Raw genomic sequence first — 19183 nt, 5'->3', positions numbered from 1 at the left:
AGGCTAACAATGCTTAATAAATTGCATAATATTATTTTTAAAATAATTGATCAGATTGCAAGGAATATGCATGAAAGATTAATCAAACAATATAAGGACAACCCATTTTTTTTTAAGTTGCTTTTCAGATGTAAAGCATTTTTATTACTCCATCATGTAATTGTTTTCTTTCACTGAAGTATATTTTCATTGAACGTAGAATTAAAGGTTGATAGCTGTTTTCTTTTTAACATAGTAAATAGGTCAGTCTGCTGTGTTTTGGTTTCCATGCTTTTCAGTGTCTAAGTGTCAGTATATTTGCTTTTTTTTTCTGTTGAGATTATTGAGTTTTGTAAACCTGCATACTAGTATCGTTAATGAATTCTAGAAAATCTATCTGAAAAACTCTTAGATACTTGCTCTTTAAATATTTTTTTCTCTTCTAAAATTCTGGCTAATTTGGGCCTTTCTTCCTTTTTTTTTCCCCCTAAACTTCTGTATCCTGTTTTCTTTCTTCTTTGTATCTATTTTTTTTGTATCTTACATGCTATGCAATTTCTCATAATTTATCTTCTAGTTTATGCATTTGTTTTTTGATATCAAGACTCGAACTCAGGACCTTCTGCTTGCCAGGCCGACACTGTGCTGCTGAGCTATATCCCTGACCCACTTCTAGGTTATTAAATCTTTTTTTTTAAAACCATGTCTAATATGCTATTAAATCTTTACATTAAATTTAACTTTAGTGAATTTATTTTTCATTTTAGTATTTTTGCTTTTTTAAAATTTGATTGTTCAGGCTAGGGAAATAGCTTGGTGGTCTAAGTGCCTGCCTGGCAAGTGCAATACCCAGGTTTGATCCTCAATACTGCATGCTGTGCCAGCCACCAAAACCAGGTATGGTGGTGCATGCCTGTAATCCCAGGGCTGGGGAAGCTGAGATAGGAGGATCACTACAAGTCCAAGCTGCGTAGCAAGACCCTGTACCAAATAAATAAATAAATAAATAAATGATTGATTTTAAAACTTTATTGTCATTCTCTTTTAGTTTTGTTTTCTATGGATATTTAAACTTCTGTTTCTTCAAACATCATGAATACATTTTGTATTTTATGTTCTCTCACCAGACAGTTCTTTTTGAGATAGTTTCATGAGGTGACTTGTGATTTTCTTCTTCTTCTTTTTTTTTTTTTCTGTCTTTTGTTTCTGATGGCACTTATTTATACTAATTCCCCCAACCCCCCAGCCTCTGGAATGGAGATTGAACATAAGGCCTTTACCCTGAGGTACATCTCCAGCTATTTATTTGTTTATTTTTATTTTGAGACAGGGTCTCACTAAGTTGCCCAAGAGGGCTGGCCAAATAGCTCAGCGGATTAAAGTGCCTGCAAGCAGGCTCAGGGACCAGAGGTTCCATCCCCAGTGCCTGCAAGCAGGCTCAGGGACCAGAGGTTCCATCCCCAGGCCTGCCCTACACCCCTGCCCCCAGGGTGCACTGAGTCAGCAATTGAAACTGGATGTGGTGGCATGCACCTATAATCCCAGCTCTTGGGAAGCTGTAAAAAGGCTGATCACTATGAGTCCAATCTAGTAGTGAGACCCTGAACACCCTGTAGACCTTTCCTAAGAGAAAAAAAAAAAAAAAAAATCTAAGTTGCCCAGGCTATGGCTGAGTTTTGGGTACTCCTATTAAGTCTTCCAGAATACACATCACAGGTATGTACTACTATGCCTCATTGCATCTTTCCATGCTTGGTAATTTTAAATTATGTATTGTTTGCTTTCCTTAGAAGATTATTTCTTCTGCTAGGTATCCTGGCCATGTTGCTGTCATCCTTTAAGTAAATGCATTGCTTTAGGTATTCCTGACTATGAAGGAATTGTTGGGCTGTGCATTTAGTAAAGACTATAGAGGGGCTTGTGGGTTAGCTCAGTTGTGTAAAGCACTGTCTTGAGCAAAATCAGTTAGGGGCAAGGAACTTTGGTTCTATCCCCAGCACTGCATGCATCAACAGACGTGCCTTTAAGGCAGCCTGAGCCAGCACCCCCCCCAAAAAAAAAAAAAATCCTTCTACATAAAGATCATATAATGATTACAGTTCACAAGGTTATTACTTTTTTAAGGTTCCTCTCATCCTTTCTTTGCATTTCCTGTGCATGTACTTTAGGGAGAGAAAGGCTTAACTCTGGGCTCCTTTTACTTTCTGTAGGTATCCTTTGTGATTGTAGATCTGTGAGTAGATTACCTTAGATTCCATATCTTTGTCTTCTGCCCATTGTTTTGAGAAACTATGAAAAGAAATTCTCTAATGTACCAGATACAGAAAATAGTCTCAGAATACAAATTTTGTAGGTTCATCTTAAATCTATTACCTTGCAACTTTTAACTTGATTTTTGCCTTATACTATTTTACCAATTCTTAGGGTTTTTAAGTAGGACTCTTAAAAACACTGTTGTTCTATTTCCAGCAGTTTTTGTATTATTCAGAGTTAAATTGGGCTGTCTGTTCATCTATGTTACTAGGATTTGAAAGTCTTGTTAAAATTTGTTATATAAGTTGAAGACCTGATCTCTTCTAAAATTCATCTTGAAGATTGATAGTTTTCCATCTTTTGTTATATATTTGTGCTTGACTTGAGGCTTTGAATAAATGGGTTTCACTTCTGGGTCATACCATTCAATATTAACTGACAGTGAATTCATTTAGCTGCAGAGGAATTCTTACAACATTTTTGTGTCATAAGTACCTTTGGCTGTTTGAAGTTCAGGAATCCTTTTTTTTTTTTTTTTTTTTCCATAATTTTATTGAGAAACAAATAGCAGTGAGACAGTTTCAAACCAAATTGGTAGGACAGTTTCAATAATTAGCACATTGCATACTGTCTTCCTAGTGGTTATTTGCTGTATAAGATGCAGACATGATATCCTATTTACAAACACTATTAGAACAAATCTCTCTATTCATTAAAAGAATGTAACTATTTATCCTATCCATTTTGAATACACAGATACAAAATGGACATTCATCTGTATCCCTTTTTTGTTCCATCATTTGAATATTATAGGTGTGTTAATTCAGCAAAATATTCTAAAAGAGTTCAGTAGTCCATAATAGTATTGGGTCTTCCGCTTGACTGGCAATGTCGGAAATTGTTGACCTGAGTACCCTACAGCTCAACATAACATCATGGCTTTACTTCTTCTACTTCATTTTTATACTTTTCTGCTGGATGGTTAAGACCAAGGTAAAGCAAGACCTATGCAACAAGAGTTGCAGCTTTTGGGTCTGATAAGGTCAGTGAAATCCCCTCAGGATTTATCCTGAGATCCTGTACCTCAGATTGTAGATCCTTTGTCAGTGTCAACCATGTGGATGAGTCACGGCCATTGCTTGGCCAATGTGCTCTCTATGAAAGCCTGAGAGAATGTTTTCTCTCCATGTGTCTCTCCTTAGGCACACTCTACATCATCGATCACTTTCCTCTTTGGCCCCATAATCTCCTTGATCAGAAAATTTGGAACACTACTGAGTTACATGACATTAGAGAACAAGTTCTCATATGTCCTGAGTCTTAATTGACCTTGGAAGGCTAGGGCCAAATCGTTAGCTTTCCTTGCAACCCTTCTTTTTCTCTGATTTTGGTCTGCAAACTTAGGTTATTAACCCTCCAGAAGACACGCTTATTGTTATTACCATACAACCTAGGCTGTTAAGCTTAACCTCACTGTCTGTCTGAATATCAAACATCTTAGGCATAACATGGAACAGGTATTTTTTAATCAAGTATGGATATGTTGAACTTTAAGTTCCTGCAGAATATGATGAAAAGGCATTTAAAAATTAGAATATATTTTAAAAATAGGCATAAAGAATTATATAATTCTTATGTTTACACATAAGTCCAGAAATCTAACTATATACAACCTTGAAACAGGACAGTCCGAAACATTTCTTTTCCTGTCTCCTGCCTTCATTCACCACCCCCTTCTTTTTGAACAGTCATCTACCCGAAAGACAGCACAGCAGCAACTGGTATGTCATGACAAGCAGCCTGTATTCAGAAGACCAGAATGACAGGCACTCCAAGCATGAACCTACTGTTACAAATGGCCATCTTCAGTGCAGTTATTTAGTTCACAGGTGTCAGTATATATAGTTAGTCAGGGTGAGAATCTTTCCAATTAACTGCTAGATTCAAAAATCTTCTGAAGATTCTCAGGATCATTGCCTTGCCCATCTTCTACATATAACTGTATGGCTTGCCACTGTCGTGTGTCCTAGCTCTTCTCCTTTCCCTCTCTTAATTAGTCCTCAAGTACTTGCTTTCCTTTTACTTGTATTATACCTTTCTATTTGTATTTCTTCTTTTGAGTTCTTATACTAGGGAAACTATATGATATTTGCACATGTGTGTCTGGTTTATTTCACTTATGAGTATGTGTTCAAGTGGCATCCACTTCAATATAAAGGCTTTGAGTGTCCTTTTATTATTTATTATAGGTACCTTTAAAAGTTTTTTTAAATTTGAATTTTTTTGTTGTTACTGCTGTCATTTTTTTTTTTTTTTTTTTCCGGAGAGGATCTTGCTGTGTCGTTCAGGCTGACCTTGTAGTCCAGGCTGATCTCAAACTTGTGCTGTTCCTCTCTTTCCACCTCCTGAGTACTGGGATTACAGGTGTGCAGCCCACCATGCCCAGCTTGAACATGTACTCTTTAGCATGTACAGTGATAGCTTGGTTGCCAAATGGCTACAAGCTTGAATTTTCCACTGCTCTAACAGCAAAGGAATATAGTTCTAAATATACTTGTGTTTCACATACATCTAAATATAAACACAACCAGGCCTGGTAGCACACACCTATAATCCCAGCACTAAGGAGACTGAGGCAGGACGATTGCTGAGTTCAAGGCAAATGTGTGCCATAAAGTGATTTCTAGGCCAGTCTAACCTGCATAGTGAAATCCTGTCTGAAAAAGACAAAACAGACAAACATGTAATGCCCTATGTGGAGGCCAGGTCTTCTTGGAAATACAAGAAATTAGTATCAAAATTATCATCTTTAGGAAATTTCAAAAGTCCTTCCTAAATAAGCTAAGCAAGACTAATGAGAAGAAGATAGATGGGGTGGAGCTGGTATTTCCAAGAACCTATCTGTACTAAGCATTTTCCAGTGAAATCTTTTCAAATAAGGATGGAAGGTGGCACAAAGTACAAAGATAAACACACACAACAAATCATCAAATAACTCCCATGGCGATCCAAACGACTTGGAAACTCAAAAGCAAAGAAACTCAAAACAGTACCCCCTACATGACTGTATTCAAATGGAGGTAACAGTTTAACTCAAGTTTCTCATCTGCTGGGTGAGTCATACACACACATTCATACTCCAAGACACAATCTGGCCCTTAAGATCTTCCATTTTTAAAATGCTTAGAGGCCTAATTAACTTCAGTTTATATATCTTACAATGGCTTTATTGAGGTATATTAACATTTTAACACATTTATATGACAACGTTTGGAGACTGACAAAAAACTTTTAAGTACCAGTGAAATACGATCAAAATTATGATCTATTAATACCTATTACCCCCCATAGTCTCCCAGTCACTGTTTTAGGAATGCCATTATCCCAATCTGTGTGGTGTACAAATCAAGCATCTCTGATCCAGTTCTAGATTTTTAGATGAAAGCCAGAGTAATCAGCAAAGTTTGAAAAAAATCCTCTCAGTGTTTATAACTTTACTTTATAGTTGAACTTAAAATCTGATTTGAAAAAAACCTGTGTAGGCTAAGAATGAGTGCCTCAACCTGCACACAAAGGGGTGACACTTTAGTCTAAGTACTGCTCTCATCCAAATAACATACAAGGCTTGTGTTAGTACTTTCAAACATTCCTTCGAATTATGTATTCATGTGGACTCACCAAATATGGAATGATTTCTTTTTGAAATCTGGCGTTTGGGGAAAAGAGCTAGATCATGATAAAATAGGACTTAGAACAGTTCCAGGTAGTTCTAGAGGTCAATTTTCAAAAGAAGAGCTCCCCTTTTTTTCTTTTCCAGTATGAGGGACTGAACTCAGGACTTTGTGCTTGCCAGGCAAGCACTTATTCTACTGAGCTATCCCCCGGCCAAGCTTCTCCTTCTTATTCAGTACTTGTGTGAACCTTCCTAATCTTGATCTCTTAAAAAAAAATGTTCAGCCAAGGTGCATGAAATTTGACTATAGAATAAGGGGTTACATATTAAATGAATTATATGACTTCCCATTTTTTAGTCAACCTTTTTAAAATTTTATGTATCAATTTTTCTCTTAATTTATATTTTAAACTAGTTGTTATTTGTTGTGTAGTTTTCCTCTTCTTTTGTCTGTGAAAACTTTTCTGTTTGAGAACCAGATCTCTTAGTAATTATATAAGGCAAAAATTCTCTGTTCAACCAAACTGATTCAATGGCTATTTACAAATTTTTTTTTTCTATACAAAGGGGCTTCCATGTTGTGGGGTTGTATGTAATTCATTTAGGTTTAAAGACTAATGTTGGACTCAAACATAAAATACATTGCTTTGGCAACTATTTTTTAAAAGCATCTTGTGAATAAAATAGCTAAAGAACAGAGAACTCTGTTGATAAGGAATTGATAACCCATTAATTTTATTGTCTCAGTAAAATAACTAAGATCAAGTACAGTATTGTCATTAATTGTAGTGCATGCAGCTCTGCTGAAACATTTATAAGTGAGGAAGAATTTGTACAGATTTTAATAGGAGCTGTAAATGTTTCATACCACTTAATTTTTTTTAAGGTTTATATCTTTCCAATTTTATCCAAATTGAGTCTATGGCTTCAAGCTTTTTTTTTTAAACGCTCCAATTTTGTACTAAATTAAAGAATATACATATTGATCAGTACTATTTAAATTTATATTGGGAATATATTGTTCATGCTTATTTTTAAATTGGTGCTAGATATGATATTAATACTGATTTCACATTCTGAGATTATTCATTTGCTTAGAGATTCCCTATTTCTTGGGTATTTATGAAGAATATTGCAAAGATTTGAATTTTCTGCAGGTCTGCTGTATATTATTGAAACACAGAAAGTTCTTGATCTCAGAATTAATTTGAAGGCTTCGTATATTATTGTCCCACAAGATGGAGTTTTCAGCCCTACATCAAATCTACTTCTTTTGGATCTTGGTCATCTAAAGGTACATACTAGTAGTATTTCACTTAAAAAATGATATTTAGGATGTTTCTTTAAAAAAGTACTTTGGTTTTTAGACAGTTTTATTTGACTTCTTGATTTTTAGCTTTATAATTAGTTCTTTTTGGTGAATAAAGTGAAGTTTCTTTCTTTTTTTCTTTTTTTGGTATTTTAGGGAAGGGTCTACAGGGTATTCAGGGTCTCACTACTAGATCGGACTGGTAGTGATCTGCCTGTTTACAGCCTCCCAAGAGCTGGAATTACAGGTGTGCACTACCTCGCCCAGTCTCAATTGCTGTCTCAGAGCACCCTGGGGGCAGGGCTGGCAGGGCAGGCCTTGGGATGGAGCCCATGGCCCCTGAGCCTGCTTGCAGGCACTTTAATCCACTGAGCTGTTTGGCCCACCCAATGTGAGGTTTCTTTAATTAATTTACTTTTTTTTTTTTCACTAAATTCCTAAAGGTTGAAAGACCCAAGTGCAAAGTAAATATATTTTTTTAGAATTTGAGTGTTGTGTTTATTTCATTTTCAGATTAAATCTTTTACTTGATTGATGTATATAAAATGAAGGTCCAAAAATTAAATCCATCCTCAGCCTTCTGAGAATTTTGTATACATATATCTATAAATATTGATATTTTATCATTTTCATTATCTTAAGTTTATGGATTGTTTTGGATTTACATAAATTATTTTTCTTCCAACTTAAGTGGCAGATAGGTTTGTGTGTGTGTGTGTGTGTGTGTGTGTGTGTGTGTTTGTAGAACTATAATCTTCAGTGTAGTACCCACTGACCACATATGATTAAAATTTAGTAAAAATAAAAATTCAGTTTCTTAGCTAATGTATCTAAGAGTTTAATAGTTACAAATGTTAATGGCTATTCTGTTAGACAGCAGAGATTTAGAACATTTCCTTTATCATAAAAGTTCTGTTGGATAGCACTACTCTAAATCATTAAATATGGCAAAATATGTACCATTTGAAGGCCTAAGGGAGATGAATACTATTAGAAAGATTTTTCTGATTACCTAATGAATATCATTTGCATTTTCTTAATATTGCTTGCTTCTTTCTCCCCTTCCCTGTACATTTCCCCTTCCCTACCATCCTCTTACCTCCCCTCCTTTTTCTTTCTTGTTACTCTGTACTTGATACTTGTGTAGACCAGTTGGCTTTATATTTATAATAAAATTTATGTAGCTAATTATATTCGTATTTGAAATTGGTTATTAAATTGTCTCAAGGGCATATGGTACGGAAGGAAGAGCATAAGGTAATAGTATCTATGTAATTTTGTGACATTTGGTGATTTGCTTAACCAGTTATATAAAGTTCATTACCTTTCAGACAGATAATTGTTTTTCAGACAGATAAATGTCTGCTTCACAGACATATGTAAAAAATGTTTATATGTATGTATATGAATGAATAAAATCTTTATGTTCTGTTATGGTTTAGTGATCTCTGTCTGGGATGTTTAAGTGAAAAAAACTATAGTGTGCATAGTATGTCAAATGGGAGATAGAAACTTAGAATATTGGGAATCACGTAAATGGCAGAGTTGGACTAAAATTCAGCTATTGCAGTATTAAACCCTGGGCTCTCTTACTTATTATCAAGTTACCTAAGTATCTGTCATTGCAGTATCTGTCATTGCAGTATCTGTCATTGTAGTAGAGAAATATTTTTAAGCTAAATTTGTCTCCTAGATCTTGTAATTCTTAATGAGATTTAACCAGATTTTAACTCTTTGTTAAAAAATATTATTTTCTAGGACCATCTTGGTTTCTTTTAATATAAAAAAATGGAAATCATAACTTCATATGTAAAAATTTCCCTTACATGGTGCTTTTCATATCTCTCATAGTTAATGATTTTTAATAGTCTTATATGTCTGCTTCTGAGTTCGTTCTCCTTATTAAAATTTTATATTATAGGTCTGAAAGACTGAAATCTTTATATAGTGCTTACATTTGAAGTATTTTGCATAATCTAAACTATTAAAATTAACTCCAAGGTGACAAGTAAAAGTCGTTTGGAACTACCAGATGTGAAGCAAGGTGGACCCAACCTTGAAGAGATAAGGCATAGAGCTTACGATTCCTTTGATGTTCAGCTTACAAGCATACAACTGCTTTATAGTAGAATAGGTATGTATAAAAGGCACTGCTGATTTTACTGAAGTTATTAATAAGTTTTTAGACACTTTCTCTAAAACTTTTTCAAATACATTTAAACCAGTATTTTAAAATTAGATATAATAGTAAATATTGCTCGATCTTATCTAGGAGTGAGTTTGACCCTCCAAGAGACATTTGTCAGTGTCTAGAGACATATTTGCTTGTGCACATAGTAGTCAAGGGGGCCACTACTAACTTGTAGTTAGCGGAGGTCAGGGATGCTACTAAACATCCTACAGTGGATTACATAGGTTAGCTCTCCACAAAAAGTGTTGATAGAGGCAAAGTTTAGAAATCTTGATTTATACTACTATTTCCTAACCTTAAACTAAAGGTTAGCACATATTGCAAATGATATTTGTCTTACAAAATTAGCTAGCGAGAAGCAGCTTCTCAATGCCAGAGGCATCCAGTCTAGGGGCTCTTAACAGGCCGTGCTATAGGGCATCACAACAGACTGAGGACAGTCACTGTTGTAGGAATACCGTTATCCCAATCTATGTGGTGTACCAATCAAGCATCTCTGATCCAGTTCTAGATTTTTAAATGAAGCAGAACTAGATTTTTAAATGAAGCAGAACTACAAATTCAGTTGACATCAGCACTAATAGTTAGGACACTTCAAATTCATTCAAATTTATTTTCATTCTGTCATACTGCTTCTCAATCCCTGTAGTGTTAGTAAACATTGACATCATTCAACAGTGAACTAAGTGATGAAAGGAGACACATAGAAAAGCCAGAGTAATCATTATTAAAATTGTTAGTTTATATAGGACTGGATCATTTTTTCTTTTTTTCTAACTGTATTTGCTTAAGCCCACAAATTATTTTTTAGGGAATAGATTATGACATTTTAGTATGCTTGAACGATTTATTTGGCCATGAGTCTGTGAGTTGTACATCTTTGTTACATATTTAAAAAATTTGTGTTACTGTCTGACGATCATTGGAATTTCTTAGAATGGTATTTGATAAACATTATTATTACTATTCTTAAATAATTGAATTTCTTGGCATTGTGTTTACTTTATATTATTGTCATATAATCTTTTGATAAATACCAAAACACATGCTTCTAAATATGTTTTTATCTAGTAGAATCTGAAAAAATTAGAGTAACGTCTATTTTACTACTTACATCTAGGAATCTACTATTTCGCTGGCTAGTTTTTCAAGACTGGAATTTGAGTTAGGAGTCATTTGATATTTCATTATATATAAAAATGCATTGTACTGTATAAGCACCATTAATCTTGAGTGAATGTGTATGTGTGTATAGGTTTTTTTTTTTTTTTTTTCCTTCTGAAACTGTGATTGAACCCGGGGCCTTGACCATGGTAGAGAAATGCTCTAATCTTGTTATAGATGTGGAAAGTCACTTTTTGAATTATAAATATGCTATTTTTGAAAATCTACATAATCAAAAAAATAAAGATCATCCTTTATCTTGCTGCTTAGAAATGAACACTATTGCTTTTTTGTTGTGTATTCTTTTAATGTTATACTCAGTTTATGTACAAGGTGTACAAGGTATGCTTGTGTCATGTTTATGGCAGTATTTGTGTATGGATTTTAAATAGGATTATAAAGTTCCTATGCAAGTATTTTCTTTCCTTTACCAATAATATTTTGGATACTTGAATCTATAATTTTTGTTGGTTATATTTTAAGGCAGTGCTGTGAGTTACTTATGCCAGTGGATGCACAGATTTCGTTTAAACTGTGTTGCTTATGAAAGAAGCCTTTTTAATTTTTTAATAGTCATTTCTCTTTGTTGTTTTTGTTTCAAATTTTGAGGCAGGCTCCTTTCACTATGTAGTTTGCCTCCCCCGCCTTTTGCGGAACTGGGGATTGAACCCCAGCCTTTGCGCTTGCCAGGGAAGCACTTATTCCACTGAGCCATCTCCTCGGCCAGTTTTGGCTCTTGAACTGAAAATAATCCTGTCTCAGCCTCCAAAGTGCTGGGATTACAGGCTTCTACCAGCAAGTTCTGCTAATAAGCAATTTTTGTAATAGAACATAGAGAATCTTGTGAAGTCACCAAAGAGAAATGATAAAAGGAAAAATATTCTACCTTCTCACTATGTATATTTTAGATACCTAAGATTATTTTGATATGGGATGATTTTCCCTTCTCACTTGGTACGTAATTGTCAGGTGTTAATAATTTTATATTCTATACATTAAATTATGCTAATATCAAGTATATATGTTTTCTGTAGGTGAGAATTGGAAAGAAGCGCGAAAACTTAATGTATCTACACAGCATATTTTGGTACCCATGCATGTCAATGTGGAACTCTCTAAGGCAATGGTTTTCATGGATATTAAAATGCCCAAGTATGTATTTGTCTGTATTATGTAATTCTGCACTTTGGCAGTAATCTTATAGCTAAGGAAATAACCATTTCACTGATTTTCTTGTGGTAAAATACATATAACATAAAGTACAATTTACTACTTAAGCTATTGAGTATAGTTTTTTTGGCACTGAGTACATTTACATTACAGTGCAAACTATCACCATTGTCTGTCTATAGAATTTTATCATCTTCCTAACTGAAAGTTGGTGCTCATTAAGTAATGTTCCATTCTACACTGTAGCCAACTCCTGTCAACATCTGTTCTGCTTTTTCTTTATGAACTTGACAGTTTAGGTTCCTTGTGCAAGTGTGATCATATGGTATTATCCTATTATGTCTAGATGACTATATCTTCTCTTAGGTTCTGTCCATTAGTGAAAGTGGGTTATTGAAGTCTTTTATAATTAGAGAGCTATCTGTATTTCTCCCTAGTTCTATCAGTGTTAGATTCATGTGTTTTTGAACTCTGCATATATATGCTGTTACATTATATTGTTGACCCTGATATCATTTTATTATTTAATTATATTCTTTGTTCATGGTTGTTTTTTGATTATGTAAATGCAGGGGTGTTTTTTTTGCATTCTTTTACTTTTGACCTGTGTGTTCTACTAAAATGATCCTCTTGTAGATAGCCTGTAGGTAAATCCTTTTGTCTAATCTATTTTGTCAATTTATATCTTTTGATTATAAATTTAAATATTTAAAGTAAATAGTGATAGGAAAGGACTTATTCTTGTCAGTTTAATTTCTCTGAGCTTGTTTTGTATCTCCATTTTGTTAGTCTTCCTTTGTGTTTAGTTGATATTTTGAAATGTTTTGAGCTTTTTGTCATTTCCATATTTGCATATTTTATAATTTTTTGTGTTTACTATGGAAGTACTACAAATCCTAAAGTTACTACAGTCTGCTTAAAATTGACATGAGCTTACTCTTAATTATAAGCAGTTACTTGTTTCTCACTCCACCCCCTTTATTAATGTTGCAGTTTAAATCTTCATATATTTTGTACTTAGATATATTATTTTTATGCATTTGTCTTGTTTTAAATCCTCAGATAAAATCATTTAAAGTTATTTGATTTTTTTTGGGGGGGGAACTGGGGATTGAACTCAGGCCCTTGAATGAATATTTATGAAGCATACAGGCAGATGGATTAGATAGAGTTTGCAAGTGAGAGGAAATGGGGGAAAGAGATTGAGCTTGAGGAAGTGAATGGGGCATATTCTGGTGAAAAGGTTCAAATTGGACTATTCATGAAAGAATGAGGTCAGTCTTTATGAATCTCCTGGTGGGAGAGGAGAGTGTGATTGGTTGTTATCTCAGTTCGGGCTTTGTAGCTCCACAGAAGTCTTCACAGCTTGAGGAGCAGTTCACTTCTCCTGAGATGCTTAGGTGTTGGGGAAATAGCATTGGTGTGTGTTGTGGGATAATTGCTCCCAGTTGGGGAGGTGAGCTCTTCATGGGGTAGACTGCAAGATAGTGCTTTTTCTGAAATCTTAGGATACTGAAAGTTTAGGATAATAACTGGAGACTTCTGGGTACTCTAGGGATTCTGAAAGTGGGTCTTGGAAAAGCTGGCAGTTGCATATCCCTGCATATCAAGGAAATTACCTTAGTTGCTGTTGGTGTCCTCAGTCTTGAAGGAGGATGGCTTATACTAGATAAGTTTAGGGCTGATTAACCTTGTAGTATAGATACGGGACTGATTGACAAGCATATTTGCAGGGCTGAGCAGGTATCTGACATAAAGTTTTAAAGTAATAAAACCATGATTTGTTGTACTTTTAAGCCATCGATTGGGGATTTCTAGTCCAATGAAGAACCTTTTTTTCTTTTTCTTTTCAAGGAAAAATTGCTTTTAAGTCTTTCACAGCCTCCGAAGGAGACAGAAATCATGCTTTTAATGAGTAACACATAAGGGACAAGGAATTTTCCTTCTGTCCCTATGGTGTTCTCTGATTAGATCACTTCCTTTTAAGTTTGAGCTAAATATAAGTAAAAGAACCTACCAAGGCAGATAAAAGAGTAATACAATACCTAGGTCTGATATTGAGTCATGTTTTTGGACATCTGATCTCTTGGACAAGTTAATTTGACTGTTCTGTCCTTTAGTTTCTTTATAAGGAATTGTACATATGAGAACTCATAAGCAGCAGGAAACCACTAGTCTGGGAGTGCTTCCTAGACTATGTGGACTAACAACAATTCACTTAAAGTATTTTCTTCATTGTCCATTATGTAATAAACACATGATAAATAGTAATGTCATCTGTATGTGGCAAATAGTAGAGACCATAGTTATGGTGGAAATCAGAGTAGTGATTTTCAGCACTAAAAGTCACATTTGAATTTATATTTGTATAATTTGAGGATGCAGTCTTAGTATACTGAAGTTGTAGTAGAAGTTCGTCTATAATGATTCGTGTATTTTAAAAACAGATTCAAGATTTCTGGAAAGTTACCTCTTGTTTCCATGCGAGTCTCAGATAAAAAACTACAAGGGATTATGGAATTGGTTGAAAGCATTCCAAAACCTGAACCTGTAACTGATATATCTGCACCTGTCAAATCATTTCAGGTATTGTTACTTTCAGAATTCATAAAATAGTTAAAAAGAAACTTTGCAAATAATATCTGAAACAATCACAAGAACCTCAGATAAAATTGTTTATAATTGTTTTCACACTATATAAGAAATCGATGGAAAGGTAAACAATACAAATATTTTTAAAAAACAAAGTGAACTCTGTTTTTACTTCTGCAATCTCTAGTTCCTCTTTAATAAGAACAATATTAACCACACTTCTCTCATTTTTCAGATTTTTATGGCACGTGATATTACACGTGTGTGTATTTATATACTTACTGTTCTGAGTCTGTATTCTTTTCACTATTACTGCTATATATGCTAATATATTTTAGAGACACAGTGATACTGTGGTTCATGAATACTTTAGTTTACAAAAAATTTGGCAGGATTTTTTTTGTTTGTGAAATCTATCCACTGACCAACATGACCACAGCCATCCTTCACACATGAACAAAAACATGGCTGACTTTTCCAGAATGATAGAATAAATGAAGTTTGTGAACTGAGGTACTACTGTATTTTTATGTTAGTATATTTTTATGTTAGTGTATCTATGTAGTTCTTTTTTTAATTTTATGTATCTGGTACAGGATTTCACTATGCAGCTTGGACTCATAGTGATTCTCCTGTGTTAGCCTCCCCAGTACTGGGATTACAGGGGTGTGCCACCACGCCTGATCTTGGTGGCTAGGTAGGCAATCCCAGGGAGGGGCAGCTTGGCATGTGATACTGGGAATCAGGTTAGAGCTCAGGTCCTTGCGTTTGCTTAGGCAGGTACTTAGACCACTGAACTGTCTCCATAGCGTTTCCATAGTTCTTTTTAATGGTTATATACCGTGTTGAGTGGCTTATATCATTTTTAATAATATATTCACTTTTGATGGATATTCATATTATAATTGTTTACAATTATGCAAAATGCCATATTGAATTTTTTGTGAATATATTTGGTTATACTTTATATCCATAAGATAAATTCTCAGAAGTCAAATTGTTTAGCAAAGGAGTATATAATTTTAAATTTTAGAATTTTGCTAAATTTCCCTTCAAAACTGGGCAGTACTGTTACACCATTAACAGTAAATGAGTATCTTTTTCCTTGCTCTCATTAGGTTAAATATCAGCAATTGTTTGCATTTATTCTGAGAAAATATCTTCTGGTGTTGATTTGTATTTCTTTATGAGTAATATTCCTAATTTTCATGATTGTTTCAAGTATATTTTTGGAAACTACTACCTAAATCTTATGTGCTTTTCTCAATTGGATTGTGTTGTCCAGTTATGGAAATTATATTTGTTAGCCAGATGTAACAGTAATCTTCTCTACACTCAGAAGTTTTATGTTAAATAACCACATTTAATTAAATTCTTACAGTAGGTAAAGCTATCTTATAAAAGGAACAAATGAAGCATAAAAAATAACATGGACTTAATAAAAATTAAATTTTATATAATGTGAAAAGATGTTTAACATTATGAATCATCAAGAAAATGAATCTGTACTGAAAATACCATAAAGCAGTGACTGTAACAGCTAAAAATAAAAAAGAATGATCACTATCCATGTCATGGTACTGCCAGGATAAGAATTTAATGCTGTGTGGAAAATGAAAAGCGAGTACACACAAAAACCCCCGTAATATGCTGTTACTGTAACTCAAAAAATGGTTACCCTTCCTTTGTTGAAAAAAGTTAGATATATACTGACCACTGACTTGGAATTCTGCTTCAATTTTACCAGAGAAAAATGAAAACATAACCACTTAATTAAAATGGTCATACTAAAGTTACCTGTAATTTTAAGCAGCTGGTGCATTCCTTTAATACCAGCACTCTGGGAGGCTGACAAAGAAGATTCCAGCTTCAAATCCAGCCTGGGCAATTTAGTGATTACTTGTCTCCAAACAAAGAAGCAAACAAAAAATAGGAAAAGTCAATTGTGGAAAAACCTGATTATCAAAAAGTGAATGAATAAAAATAGTAATGTATTCATACAGTAGAATACATAGAGAAAAACACTGATACATGCATCATTGGTGGGCACTGACTAGGGAGGAGGCTGGCTCAAAAACATTCTAGGGTAAGAGAAAAGGAAGGTTTAAAAAAAAGATTGGTATATATAAGATAACTTATAGATAACTAAGATAATTGTACTACTAATTCCTACTGATTCATTGAAAGGAACACTAAGTGCTTGTATTGTTCAATCTATTTTGTGTCCCTGTACCTGGTAATCTGAGCAACTACTTTGAAAGTAACTATATGTAATACACCCATTGTTAATTTCCTATCTTGTTTTGAAATTCTGTATTGTTTTTACTTTGTTTGTCTCCTTAAAATAATAATAAAAAGTATTCCAGGCTAGTTTAGAGAATGTGGGAATGCTGGTCAATCTATTTTACTAGCATAGCAAAATCTATATTCTAAAATCTACAAAGTATATTATAAAAGAGGAAAATAATAAACCAGTTTCTGCCATGACCGTAGATATAAAAATTTCAAAATGTTGAAAATTGAAATCAGGTAGCATAGTGGTTATTCTAGAGGATGCTTAATGGTTACAAGGAGCATGAGGGAGCCTCCTGAGTTGCTGGTAAGGTCTTCACGTGGATCATGGTGGGGGAACATGTGAGTGTATTTAGTTTTTGAATAGTTAGTGAACTATATACTTAAGGCTCACATACTTCTCTGTATAGTTTAATAACAGTATTGCTGCCTTCTCAAAAACCCAGAATTTCAGAAAAGGGCAAATAAATAGCCTATGAAATGATGTGTACCTATTATACATTTGTGAAATTGTAATTAAAGCTAACATGACCTTGGCAGTGAAACTGACAAAATTTAATGTCTTTGAGGAACATTTCTGATGATAGAGTCATTCAAACTCTAAGCTAATGCTGCTCTTAGTGTGATATGTTGTAGCCAGTTGTGAGAAGAATTTGGTAGTAATTAATAAGGTCAGTATAGATAATTGTGTCCTTTGAGAAAGTCTCACCCATGAATGTGTGAGGAATGCTCAAGAATGTCTCTGGCTCTGGGAGTAGAAACAAAAATCTGAAAACCATGTAGTTATACTAACGGTGGATAAACATTTGTTTATTCATCATATCAAAACAATTTAGTAGTAAAAAATTGATAATCTCTGTATATGATTAAATTTTATTTAGTTGAGGGAAGTTATAGGAAAATATGTGATATTCCCCTTTTTTAGCATTTACAGGAAAATTATACTGTTAAGAGAATCATTTATAAGTGCTTAAATACAAAGAAATAAAAGCAAAGTTATTATCAGTGCTAAGGAGGAACACATAAGGTTCTTTTGAGCAAGGTACAGCGGTGTTAGTTTCTTGGTCTAGTTGGAAATTTCAGTGTTGCTTTTTAAAAAAATTGTATCATCTGCTTTTGTATGTTTCTTAAGATAATAAATTTATTGAACTATCTTCATAAACTTAAAAATGAAGCAGTTCTCCAGCTGTAGTGGTCTTGTGGTTTCTCATGCATGTCTCCAGGTAGTTTCCTTACTTAGTAGAAAGTTAACTTAAATATATATCTAAGATTTATTCCTACTCAGGTTATCCAGGAATTTATTACAATAGTTCTGTCATCTATTTTTAGCTTTGAAATTATAAAGACATTTCTTTAAATTGTAGATTATAGTTTTTTTATTCTAATTTAGACCTAATTTCTACTCAGTAATTCAGATTGAATGGTCTTTTCATCAAAATTGCCTTCACAACTTTGAATAGAAGTCTTTTTTTTTCAATTGGCTGTTGCTTTACTTTCAGGTTCAGACATCTGCCTCTTTGGGAACATCACAGATTGCACAGAAAATAATTCCCCTCCTGGAACTTCCATGTGTTACTGAAGATGGTAAAATAAACATGCTTAAGGAAATTTTTCATATGATACATATATAGTTAAAGTAACTTGAATTTTGAGCCATATTTTCTTTAGGTGACCATGTAGAGAAGAGGAAATATCTTTTCTTTTTAACCTCTAGATTCTCTGTTAATGAATGATAGATTAACAAGATTAATCAAGTGTATTAACATTTGTATCTCATGTGTACATGGAGAGATAATCACAGATGAGTAACTCAAAATGGCAATTGAAACTTGGATTTCTATACTGATTTGGGTTAAACAGTGTAAAAAAGCTTGCAGTTGGGAGGTGGGGCTTTAGGTGGAAGTTACCAGGAAAAGTATCACAAAGAAAGTTAAGGTTCTGCAAAGTAAAGTCAGCACCTTTTCCTTTCATAAGACTGTCATGGAGTTAAGACTCATCTTCTGATACACCACAGTGGATGACATCTTTATAAAGGTAGATTGATTTTCCGTATGAATTTTAAAATCCAGTCCAAAAGAGAAATGTATGTTCTGGCTTAAGAGCTCTTGTGTGTGCTATTTCTCAAAATACTCAACTCACTATAATCTGTATGCTGGAGAGACATGATTTGGAGTAGCATACTCTTGTCTCCTATAGTCATTTGAAAAACTTCAGGAAAAATGCATTGATATATTATCAAGACATTTTGACTAAATTTTTTATTATACTTTTATTTTGAAGAGTAAAAACAAAAAAAATACAGAAGCAGAGTAACACACAACAATATATATATATTACAGATTTTCAAAACAAGAATAGCTGATTAACAATGAATGACATATTATCTGTTTTTAATGTCAAATTTGTTACTCAGATTATATATATTATAATCTAGTTATGCAAGATGGGATATATGAATTTTATTTCCATAATTTTATTGAGAAACAAATAGCAATGAGACAGTTTCAAATCAAATTGGTAGGACAGTTTCAATAATTAACACATTGCATACATTCTTCCT

General features: G+C 33.7%; 1 protein-coding gene across 1 annotated transcript in view; it reads left to right on the top strand.

The window, feature by feature from the left end:
- The window catches only part of Vps13a (vacuolar protein sorting 13 homolog A), a 241039-nt gene that overhangs the window by 54704 nt on the left and 167152 nt on the right, over positions 1-19183 (top strand). Inside the window, exons 20-24 of the mRNA XM_023722991.1 lie at positions 7063-7199; positions 9216-9348; positions 11604-11721; positions 14187-14325; positions 18123-18207. Coding sequence (XP_023578759.1) covers positions 7063-7199; positions 9216-9348; positions 11604-11721; positions 14187-14325; positions 18123-18207 — 612 coding nt within the window. The remainder of the gene's footprint in view (positions 1-7062; positions 7200-9215; positions 9349-11603; positions 11722-14186; positions 14326-18122; positions 18208-19183) is intronic.

Source organism: Octodon degus, unplaced genomic scaffold (genome assembly GCF_000260255.1).
Source record: "Octodon degus isolate 3935 unplaced genomic scaffold, OctDeg1.0 scaffold00095, whole genome shotgun sequence".
Taxonomy (NCBI): domain Eukaryota; kingdom Metazoa; phylum Chordata; class Mammalia; order Rodentia; family Octodontidae; genus Octodon; species Octodon degus.
This window is presented reverse-complemented; position numbering and strand designations above follow the sequence as displayed.